Raw genomic sequence first — 12,477 nt, 5'->3', positions numbered from 1 at the left:
AACTGGAAGGGGGTAAAGAGAAAACGGCTGAAAATACTGTCAAAGCAAATCCTATGGAAGTTAATATAGCTGATAGGGAGCACCTACTATGTCTCAGGCACTGGACTAAGCAAGCACTTGATACATTTAATTTAATCCTTGTAGCAAGCCTATGAATTAAGAAAAATCAAGGTTTCAAAAGCATGCATAATTTGCACAAGATGACACTGCCAGAAAGTAGTAGAGCAGGGATCTGAACCCAGGTCTATCCGATTTCAGAGACTAAGCACTGGGAAGAGATTCTTAAGGCAAAAGAAATAGGTATAGTAGGAAGTGAGGGATAAATCAGCCAGCCTGGACATTGATTATTGATGCCCTCTTTACCATGTCCCATTAAGCCATTTCTGCCCATGGTTCTTTGCCCACAGAGTCCTAACACTTCCTTGGGAACCCACACTACCTCGCTCTTAGTCCTCACGGCCTGGATACGGTTCCACCCCTGGTTCTCAGAAGTGAAGCATGTGTTTCAGGCCTCCGCTATCAGCATGATGTTGTCCCTGGCCACGGGAGATGGCTGGGGACACAAATGCAAACTAAACCTGTCTAATCAGTATGAATCTCAGAGCTTCTGGACCAGACTCTGGCTCTTTCCTACTGGATTTTAACTTTGATGACATGAGTTTGGGACCACTGCAGCTATCTTGCCACCAGGCCCTAGATGTGCCAGGGACCTCCTCATGGAGCTCAAGACTGAATTCAACACACAGGCAGGAAGAGCCCAGACTCTGAGAATATGACTTCTAGTGATGTTGTCTGAGCCTTGAACCCCATTGTTTCTAAAGCCAGATCTATCTTGAGCTTTTCAGTGACATGAACCAATAAATTCCCTCCTTTTAAAGGTAAATTTCTCTGTATTTTCTGTCATCTGCAATCAACAGTCCTAATACATACCACCACTAATAAAGGAAGCATCTGCCTATATGAATAAAGAGAGAAGCCTCTGGGTAAGAATCACAGAGGGAGCAAATGAAATGCTACTGTTGGGGCCACCCACTTACAGAGATGGAGCTTTTCCAAGGCCAAACACCAAACTGGAAGACAGGCAAGATTTAGTCTGCCTGATGAATAATTTTAACCAACCAAATGTCTGAATATCTTATTCTGGAAAAATAGAACATTCAGTAAGTCTGTATTTGCTTGGCTGTCAATTTCAGCTCTCAGAAACTTATGGAGAAATGCTATTATGTCTTTATTGGAAAAACTTGTGTTTTTTATTTTGTTTTAGTTTCTTGGGCTTTTTTTTGTTTTTGTTTTTGTTTTTTCTGTTTTTCGTTTTGTTTTGTTTGAGACAAAGTCTCACTCTGTTGCCCAGGCTGGAATGCAATGGCATGAACTCGGCTCACTGAAACCTCTGCCTCCTGAGTTCAAGCGATTCTCCTGCCTCAGCCTCCTGAGTAGCTGGATTACAGGAACCTGCCACCATGCCCGGCTAATTTTTGTATTTTTAGTAGAGACGGAGTTTCACCATGTTGGCCAGGCTAGTCTTGAACTCCTGACCTCAAGTGGTCTGCCTGCCTTGGCCTCCAAAAGTGCTAGGATTACAGGCACGAGCCACTGTACTGGCCTGTGTGGTTTTTGTTTTGTTTTGTTTTTTTGAGATAGAGTATCGCTCTGTCGCCCAGGCTGGAGTGCAGTGGCTCCATCTCGGCTCACTGCAAGCTCTGCCTCCCGGGTTCACGTCATTCTCCTGCCTCAGCCTTCCGAGTAGCTGGGACTACAGGTGCCCGCTACCATGCCCGGCTAATTTTTTGTATTTTTAGTAGAGACGGGGCTTCACTGCGTTAGCCAGGATGGTCTTCATCTCCTGACCTTGTGATCTGCCTGCCTCGGCCTCCCAAAGTGCTGGGATTACAGGAGTGAGCCACCACACCCGGCCTTGTGTTTTTTATTTTTAAAGGGACAAAACCCTGGGCAAACATGATCATGAAGTTTTAAGAGTTTATTAAGAGCATAATAAGAATACATCTCAAAGTCAGAGAAAAATTAGGGATGATACAATTGCCTGAGACTAGGGAAAGGGGAGGAGCCCTTCCAACACCAAAACCTGATGCTAAAAAATACCCAAATCTCAGCTATCTAGATTAATCCTCAAGGGTTCTAGCCAGACATCATTTATCAGTCATGTACTTTTTTCCTATAAAGTTCAATCTCATTCTCAAATTCTCTCCTACCTAGCATCCTAGTCAGCCACAATGAATTGAGCAAAGTTGGGACATAAGAAGAAACCCATTTTGCCATCTTTAGTGTAATAACACAGGGAACTCTTGGAGCTCAAATTATAAAAGGACATGTACAAGAAATGGAAAGTGGGGCACAAATCCATAGTGGAATGGGTCCACATGAACAATGGCAGAAAAAGCAAAGTCTAGAAGGAGTTGTTTGTTTATTTAAAGTAAAACAAAACAGAAACAAAATTTCTATTTATTAAAATAAAGGAGGGTTTTAAAAAAACAGATGTAGGTGTCTCTGCTTAGGGAAGAAGACCCAGCATAAACAGAGAAGGCAGAATTCTCCAGCTTCTGGGTTTAATTCCACATCTTCATTAAGAAGAATGATCTTCACCAGGAAAAAGAGAACAAACCTGGTTAAGAGAGCCTGAAAGTCCACGACGGGGAGGAAGAACAGGAAGCCCTACTCTCCTGTAGTTGAGCTCCAGGCCCAGCTATCGGTGGTGCCCCAGTGACATAAGGGAATTTGGGCTCGAGAAACCTATTGGGTGATCTCTAAGGAATCAAAGGGAAGGGGGAAAAGGCCAGAATATTAGAAACTGGCAAACAGCATTCTGATTTTGAAAGAAGAGGAAAAACAAATTCCGTAGCCTATCATCAACCTCTGCAAGAAGCTAAGCAGCACTGCTAACCTTGGCAGATTTCAGAGCACACAGGAAAGGAGGCAGCAAGAAAAGGCAAACAAGTGAGTAGAAAAATGGGCAGAAGATAGGTACAGGAAATGCACTTAATAGGAAATACACGTGGCCATTGAGCTGGGCATGGTGGCTGGTGACTGTCATCTCAGCTACTCAGGAGGCTGAGCTAGGAGGATTGCTTGAGGCAAGGAATTCAAGACCAGACAGGGCAACATAGTAAGCCTGTCTCTAAAAAATCTTTTAAAATTAGCCAGGCATGATGTGGTGGCCCACAGCTGAGGTCCCAGCTACTAGGGAGGCTGACGTGAGAGGATTGCTTGAGCCCAGGAGTTCAAGGCTGCAGTGAGCCATGATCATACCACTGCACTCGAGCAGTGAGTGATAGAGTGAGACTCCGTGTCTTTTAAAAAAAAAAAAAAAAAAAAAAAAGTGGAAATATAAAAGATCTTCACCGTCATGGAAATATACATTAAATTAAGATAATCAGATACTATTTATGTATCAGGCCAGTAAAATTAAAAGACATAATATCAACTATTGGCAAAGATATGGGGAAACGACACACTCACTAGTGGAATACACAGCCTTTTTTTTTTTTTTTTTTTTTTGAGACAGAGTGTTGCTCTGTCGCCCAGGCTGGAGTGCGGTGGCCGGCAATCTCTGCTTACTGCAAGCTCCGCCTCCTGGGTTCATGCCATTCTCCTGCCTCAGCCTCCGAGTAGCTGGGACTATAGGTGCCCACTACCACACTCTGCTAATTTTTGGTATTTTCAGTAGAGACGGGGTTTCAGTGTGTTAGCCAGGATGCTCTCGATCTCCCGACCTCGTGATCCGTCCACCTCGACCTCCCAAAATGCTGGGATTACAGGCGTGAGCCGCCGCGCCCGGCCACACATTTTTCTTTAAAGGGCAATTTAGTGGTATTGGTTAAAATTAAAAACGTGTTACACTTTTACCCAGCAATCTGAAAGACTCACACATGCAGAGGCTTGTAGAAGGTTAATACAGAAATTTTAAATACAGGTTTTAAAACTACACTACAGTACATCTACACTGAAATACCATATGAGTAAAAATTAAAGGTGATTCATATATACTGATATTTAGTGATCTTTAAGACGTCATTATTCATGCTTTCAGAAAGCACAAGAGAAACTTACATATAAGTGCATATACGTATATAAATGCATAGAAAATAGTTTAAAAGTCAATTAACCTGATTATAGAGATTACCTTCAGAAGGTGATTTGGGATATCTTTGTCTTTAGTTTTTGCATTTTTATACTGACAATGTTTTCATTCATTATATAGTTAAATATACAATTAATATACATTTAAAAATTTGTATGTACTTAACTATATGTATACATATATATACACACATGCACATATATATACACACATAGTCGGCCTTCTGTATCCAGGGTTTCATATCCATGGATTCAACCAACCACAAATTAAAAATATTTAGAGGGGAAAAAAAAGGATGGTTGTGTCTGTAGTGAACACATGCAGACTTATTGTCATTATTTCCTAAACAATACAGTATAACAACTATTTACATAGCATTTATACTGTATTAGGTATTATATGTAATCTTGCAATGTAGAAATGATTTAAAGCATGTGCGGAGGTTATATGCAAATACACTATTTTATATAAGGGACTCTGAGTATTCTGGTATCTGTGGGGTTTCCTGGCACCAGTCCTCCATGGATACCAAGGAATGACTATACACATATACTGTAAACATATATGTATATTAAAAGAATGAAGAATAAAGACCAGGAAACAGTGACTGTTGGGGACTAGCTTGTGCACTAGGAGTAAGATGTGTCAAATCTAGCCAGTTTCCTTCTCCTTCGGTGAGAAGGGAGATGCCAACCACACTGTGAGCTGAGCCCCGCAGGCTCAGGCAGAGCCTTTCAGATCATCATTATGGAAACAACAGAAAAATGCAGGCTGGATGACAATGCTAGAAAGTAGAGCCAAAATTGACTGTTACTGATTCAGGGCCCATGTGGAAGCTCCTAGGGCAGTCTTTGGTCCTGTCCTGTTCAGTATCTTCATTCATTCATTCGTCTAATCTCTCACTCACTCACTCACTCAAAGACATTTGAGAGCTTACTATGTGTCAGATGTTGTGCATTGAGATATAAAGACAGGCCGGGCATAGTGACTCACGTCTGTAATCCAAGCACTTTGGAAGACCAAGGTGGGTGGATCACTTGAAGTCAGGAGTTCAAGACCAGCCTGGCCAACATGGTGAAACCCCGTCTCTACTAAATACAAAAAATTGGCTGGGCATGGTGGCGGGCACTTGTAATCCCAGCTACTCAGGAGGCTAAGGCAGGAGAATCGCTTTAACCCAGGAGGCAGAGGTTGCAGTGAGCCAAGATCGTGCCATTGCACTCCAGCTTGGGCGACAAAAGCGAGACTCCATCTCAAAACAAAACAAAACAAAACCAAGATATAAAGATGATCTCTGCTTTAAGCCTAGGATACTGAAAATTAGACAGAAGGGGGAAACAAAAACAGTGTGAAAAATGCTCAGACTGAAGTGCTATGGGAGCTTCAGAGGGAAGAGCCTGACCATACCCTGGCCTCTTGATGGTGGTCACTATTTATACCTCTATTTATATTTCATGAGGTCTGCATGCTGCATGAAAGAGATCATAAAGCTAGGAAGTACCACGAATTTCGAAAACCACATATATGTGAGGTGGAAAGATTCACAAGCTAAACATACCAGTGTAATCCATTTTCAGTCACTAAAAAGTTCCACCCTTAGGTTGCAAGAGAATACGCTTCAGTTCTGAGGCCTCACTGAAAGAACACTGTCAAAGAGCAAAGTATCAGGATAGGAAGGAATGGGCCCAATGTGAGATGAAGGCCAGATAAAGGTATACCCAGACTTTTTCAGGGCCACTCTGATCTCTCTCTCTGAGCCCTTGACTTCACTCATATTCCTCTTGTTTTCTCTCAGGGAATCACCTACAGCCAATAGACTCAGGAATTTCAAGATCTCTGATTATATGCTTGGTTGAACTATTTCAGAGAGACAGCAACTGGAAGATCACTCCCAGGTCAGGTCCCAGCAACATGGCAGCTAGTCTGTAGCAGATTTTCAGTTTGCAAGACCTTTCTTGACTGTCCTCTCCCCACCTGGTGCCCCAAGGTTGTCCCTTCATACATAAGGGAAGAAAAACCGAGAAGCACACACATGCCAGTTTCCATGGCTGTGGATCCCAGGCAGTCATTTCACCCTTCCAGGCCTTAGTGTTTTTGTTTAATGAAGAAAGTTTATAAAGAGAGGGTAATGCTTAATACAAGTGAGCAAATGGAATCTCAGGCACCCAAGAGGACCTATCTGGGTCCCAATCCTAGTGTAGGAGGTGCTGTGGCAGGGACCCTCCATCAGGACTAACCTCTTCAGTGATGATCGAGACAGCACCTGTGCAGCCTGGTTCATGGCCCTGACCCAAGCGTTCATGTCCTCCTGGGTGTCGGCACTGAAGTAGTAGGTCCTCATGCCCGACTGCTCGGCCTGAGAGCCCGCCGTGGAGCTGTTATAGATGAGCGCTCGCATCCCTGTGTGCACAGCCTGTAGCATGAAGACAGAAATGCAGGTCAGAGGGAGGTTATCACACATTTCCTTTATAGGAGCAGAAGCAAGGAGGCACTATGGCCCTTCCAGACTAAAAGTCCAAGCACCACCCAACTTGTTTCCACTCCTAGAAAACGTCATAGGCTAGATTTCTCTTTCTTAGTGCAGCCAGGCCGTGACAGCTGTCTGCTCCCCACAGTAAAAGCCCTGTAGCTGGAACTGTTTCCTACTTATCTTAATCCTGCTTTGGGGGTTGGGATTGTGCACAAAGTCAAGGCTTATGTGAGAAACAGGCTTTTCAGAAAACCCTCATTTCATAGAGGCAGACTCTTGGGAATCCCTGTTTTGTTTTTGCTGAAGCCTGCGATTCCTGCTTTGGCTATAATCAGACAAGAATTGACTCAAAACTGGCTGCAATAGCAGGTGGCTTGATGTGGATGTTCACTGTGCTTCACTGCTTAGGCATGAAGTGTGATGTGTGCTCCTGAAAGAAGCTGCTGTTCTGTCTCTCGAAAAGAGGCACTATAGGATGTGAGGGCAATCTGGCTGTGACATCTGTCACCCCATTGATCACCAGGATTGATTTGGCTAATCCAGCTGGCTAAGCAGGTATCCCCTTCCTCCCTCACTGCTCCATATGCGTCCCTCCTGAAGCTGCACACTCAGTCCAAGAGGAAGACCATCCACGATAGAGGAGGACTGGTCTTCGGTCAAGGGTATACAAGTAGCTGCAGTCCCCTGCTAGAACCTCCAAACAAGCTCTCAAAAGAGAGGCATTACAGAGGTGGACAGAGATGACCAACAGTTAACTAAATATTCTTGCAAACCTACTCTGTCCTTCTGCCTCAAGGTGCTTTCACATGTATCCTTACAAAAAAAAAAAAAAAATCTCGAAAATAGGTACTCAGAATGACCACTGAAAAATGACTGGGAAGATTTGCAAATTAGAGACAATACCAGTTTTTCCCCTTGTGCTCTGATAAACCAGAGAGCCATCTTTTAAGTTTGCAAGGAACAATCTCACCAAATCTACATAAGATGATGTGAAAAGAGGAAGATTTCCTGAGTACCTACTGTGTGTGTCCTAGGTACTTCCACAATTTAATATCATTGTAACTCTTAACAGCCTTGAGAGGTGGAGACAGAATCTCTGTTTTACAGATGTAGCAAATGAACCTCTGAGATGTTAAGTAACTTTCCCAGATTTCCACACCTGGTAACAGATTCTTTGCAGCACTTACCATTACCTGATGCTATTTATTTTACACACTTATTACCTGCTTATCATCTGTCTCCTTCCTCTATAAATATAAGCTACATGAGAGTAGAAACTTTGCTATTTTGTTCACTACTATATCCCCTGGAACAGTGCCTGACACATAGCAGATGCTCAATAAACATTTGTTGAAAGAATGAAGCGTTAGAACCCAGGTCTGACTCTAAGTCCAGGCTTCTCTGTATATTGCTCCCAGGTACTATCCAGAAGTGAGGATGATTACACAGATAACTGGTTCGATACTCTGAATCCAGCATGAAAGGCAGACCCCATGCAAGGACCAGGCAGAGAAAACAAAATGAGAACAAATGAAAAACTGGACAATGACATGCTTCTGGAATCACTAACGGTCATAGATGAAAACTTCTCAAATGAACCTTCAGCATTTACTTCTCCTCCCTGCCCTCTTAAAATCCAGATCTAAAATGCATAGTAAATATGGGCCTGCTTCTGACATTTACATATCTGAGTCCATCCAGCTCAGTGTCAAGGGAGTCTAGGCAAACTTGGCCTGCAGCCAAGGATCCCTATAGTGGCTGAAGCAAACCTGATATCCTTCCTTTGCATGTATAAGGTATTAACTATCACAGGAAGGATTCCTCCTATTTTAAGCAAGGTGGAAATATGCCAATAAGAACAGAATAAGGCAGGGCGCAGTGGCTCACACCTGTAATCCCAGCACTTTGGGAAGCCAAGGCAGGTAGATTACCTGAAGTCAGGAGTTCAAGACCAGCCTGGGCAACATGTTGAAACCTCATCTCTATTAAAAATGAAAAAAAAATTTCTGGGCATGGTGGCGCATGCCTGTAATCTCACCTACTCGGGAGGCTGAGGCATGAAAATTGCTTGGACCCAGGAGGTGGAGGTTGCAGTGAGTTGAGATTGAGCCATTACACTCCAGCCTGGGTGACAGAGTGAGACTCTGTCTCAAAGGAAAAAAAAAAAAAAAGAACAGAATAAGAAGGAACCTGTGCATGTCTTACTGAAAATCAGCAGAAATTCTTGGAAAATATCCCTTGGATAATGATCCCACAAGATCTCTGACACACTCTCCCAGCCTTTTGTGCCCAGCTAGAGAGGATTCTGGGACAGGTGCCTATCCCAATACACACAAGCATGGGGAGCCCTCTAAGGTACAATAAAGACAGTAGATCCCTGCTGTACAAAAATTCACGGAGCCAGCCTTGTCCAGGAAATCAACATGGGACATGCCTCAAACATGCAGACATGAGTTTGCATGTCTATTTGCAAATGAGCCTTGAGAGTTACATCCACCATTATGAAGGAGTTACACATGATTGCAAATATAACCCTGGTCACTAATAAATGATCAGGTGCTGTGCCCAGCTGCTGTTGACTCTGAAGAGCAGATTCCAACTGCATTCTGCCTGTGTGAGGGCATATTTGATGGATTAACTGTGAAGGCAAGAAGTACAGAGAGTTTCCTTTTAATCTGGCCAAGTGACCCCAGTCCAAAGTGTCCTGAGCCTAGAACCCAGATGATGTGAATCTTCTCACTCCTGCCCTAGTGTCAACTCAGAGATGGTACTGTTTTCTCTGCTCCTTGCTTTCCAGTTAACATAATCCTATGAAGCAACTTTGCATAACTGAATAGAAAACAAGCTATGCCTAAAGGAAATCAGGATGTGAGTGAAGAATTTACTTCAAAGACATGACACCCATAGGATATGGTTGCTCTCCTGGCTCTTGGACCTCAGTTCTAGACACAGCACTGGTGAAGGAGCCAGAATCCTCATGGTTCAAGCCCCCAACATCAGCCTTTAGAATAGAGAAACCTCAGTGGAAAATACAGGAGCACCCAGGGCCCATCAACTGGCTGGCTCATTCTGGAACTTGTTCAACAATAAGGAATCATTTATTGAGTATTTACTATGTGAAAGGCACCCTACCAAAGTTGGAGGGACAGCATTAAACAAGGTCATGATAGTTTATAGCCACATAGAAGAGAAATACTATGGACAAGTAACTACAGCTGTAGTAAGTGTCATCAAGGTCAGGATGCTGTGAGGAAGATAACAGGGGAGCCCAGCTTGATCCCTGAGGAACTGACATTGAAGTTGCCTTCTACATACAGGTAGCCATTTAAGTAATAGCAGGGAGGAGCTAGGTAGCACCCCATGAAGGACACGTGCGCACAGTGTGTTCATCTTCAACGATGAGGCCAGCATGACTGGCGCAGAGGAATGGAGGGGAAAACCGCATAAAGGGATGCTGCCGAAGTTGGCAGGGCCAGACCACCAGGGCCTTGCAGATCATGTAGGGTTTTGTCTTCATGAAAGAGCAATGAGAAACTATTAAAGGGTGTTTTGTCTTGTTTTGCTTTGAGACAAGGTCTTGCTCTGTTGTCCAGGCTGGAGTGCAGTGGCACTATCTTGGCTCACTGCAACCTTCTCCTCCCTGGTTCAAGCAATCCTCCCACCCCAGGCTCCTGAGTATCCTGGACTACAGGAGCACACCACCATGCCCGACTAATTTTTGTATTTTTTGTAGAGATGGGGTTTTGCCATGTTGCCCTGGCTGGTCTCAAACTCCTGGGCTCAAGTGATCCACCCACCTTGACTTCCCAAAGTGCTGAGCCACTGCACCCAGCCTTATTAAAGGGTTTAAACTGGGGAATGATGTGATCAGATTTTGTTTGGAAAGACCACTCTGGCTGCAGTACAGAGAAGAGGTGCGAATCAGCAGAAACAGGTGAGGGGGGATGGGTCAGGAGGCTACTACAGGAGCACAGGTGAGAGATGGTGGTGGAGGCAGAAAAGGGGAGGAGCAGACAGGGTCTGGAGAGAACTTGCAGGTAATATCTGCAGGCCTTGGTAATGGACTGGATATGGGAGGAGAGGGAACACCAGGTATAAAGGATAAGAGTCTCGAGTTTACAACTTGCAAAGGCAGTGGTGACCATTTATTGAGATTAAGAAAAGGGGCTGGGTGCAGTGGCTCATGCCTGTAATCCTAGCACTTTTGGAGGCCAAGGCAGGTAGATCACCTGAGCTCAGGACCAGCCTGGCCAACATGGTAAAACCCAGTCTCTACCAAAAATACAAAAATTAGCCTGGCGTGGTAGTGGGCACCTGTAGCCCCAGCTACTCAAGAGGCTGAGGCAGGAGAATCCCTTGAACCTGGGAGGCAGAGGTTGCACTGAGTGGAGATCACGCTACTACACTCCAGCCTGGGTGACGGAGCGAGACTCCATCGAGGGGAGGGGAGGGGAGGGGAGGGGAGGAGAGAAAACGAGATTCTTATGTCCAAACTTTAGGCTGACTACAAGCAGTACAGTGAACAGGGTAAGAACTTGGGCTCTTGGAATCAGCCTGAGGTCCAAGGTGGACTCTGCCTCTTGCCCACTGGGTAACCCTGGGTAAATTATTCAACTTCCTCATGCTTTTGTTTCCTCATATTTAAAATGGGACTATGGGTAAAAGTAGCATTTACCTTATAAGGCCACGTGAAGATGAAATGAGACATACACTGCTTAGAGCACAGCCTGGCATTTGTAAGGCTCAAAAGATGTCAGCTGATGTTACTGAAGGAGCAGTCACTTGAGCAACCTAGGGAGGTTGGCTGAAACAGCATTCTGGAAACTTTAAGACTCTTCTTCTTCCCTCCCCATCACAAATTTATAGGGAACTAAATACAAAACACAAGTAAGCCTAACCCCACTATATCTTGGGAAGTACATGTGTCATTGGCCACAATTCCAATTACACATGAACACTCCCTGTAGTCTCTGTCTACAGAATGGGACTAGCAGGACTAGCAGTACTAGCTGATGAACCAGTTTTCCCGGTGAAAGGTCTGGGTGGGTGAGTCAACCATTTACAGTGCAGTGAGACAAAGCTGTGGAAGTAGAGAAGAAGGATATTTAACCTGTCCAGAGGGCTCAGAGAAGGCTTCCCAGACAAGGTGACCTTGAGCAGAGAACTGAAGGACAAGTAAGAGGTGGGAAAGGGCATTCCAGGCTGTGGCTGAAGTTTAAGTAAAGGCCTATAGGCAAGAAAGGTCCTGGGGCCTTAGGCAATTGTATATGGCTAGAGGAAAGACATAAGGTAGGAGTGGCTAAAAATGTGGCTGGAGATATAAGCTGGGGCCTCATGAATCACAATTGGCTTAATCAGCTGGGCACAGTGGCTCACGCTTGTAATCTCAGCACTTTGGGAGGCCAAGGCCGGTGATCACCTGAGGTCAGGAGTTCAAGACCAGTCTGGCCAACATGGTGAAACCCCATCTCTACTAAAAATACAAAAAAAAAAAATTAGCTGAGCACAGTGGCAGGTGCCTGTAATCCCAGCTACTCAGAAGGCTAAGGCAGGAGAATTGCCTGAACCTGGGAGGCGGAGGTTGCAGTGAGCCAAGATTGTGCCATTGTACTCCAGCCTGGGTGACAAGAGCGAAACTGTCTCAAAAAAAAAAAAAAAAAAAAAAGATTGGCTTTATCCTGAAAGCAATGGGGAACCACTGAAGGGCTTACAGTGGGAATACAACTAGAACAAGGGTGCAACTTAGGAACAGCATAAAGGATGAACTGTAGGCTGCAGAGGAGTTCCAAGGCTGAATCAGCGACAGCTAATGCTTACAGAGCACTTACTATACACTAGGTCCTGCTCCATAGTGTGCTCCCCAGGGGAGGGACGGTAGTGGCCAAGACAGAATAGTGGCAGCAAAAGTGGA

At 44.5% G+C, this 12,477-nt stretch overlaps 1 protein-coding gene across 8 annotated transcripts in view; it reads right to left on the bottom strand.

Annotated features, from left to right (window-relative positions):
* PLEKHA7 (pleckstrin homology domain containing A7) overlaps window positions 1-12,477 on the bottom strand; it is a 231,690-nt gene that overhangs the window by 58,296 nt on the left and 160,917 nt on the right. For all 8 annotated transcript variants that reach the window (XM_037997516.2, XM_037997519.2, XM_037997517.2 and 5 more), the window contains one exon: window positions 6,334-6,509. In XM_037997516.2, coding sequence (XP_037853444.2) covers window positions 6,334-6,509 — 176 coding nt within the window. The remainder of the gene's footprint in view (window positions 1-6,333; window positions 6,510-12,477) is intronic.

The sequence above is a fragment of the Chlorocebus sabaeus genome, chromosome 1 (genome assembly GCF_047675955.1).
Source record: "Chlorocebus sabaeus isolate Y175 chromosome 1, mChlSab1.0.hap1, whole genome shotgun sequence".
NCBI classification, from domain to species: Eukaryota; Metazoa; Chordata; class Mammalia; order Primates; family Cercopithecidae; genus Chlorocebus; species Chlorocebus sabaeus.
This window is presented reverse-complemented; position numbering and strand designations above follow the sequence as displayed.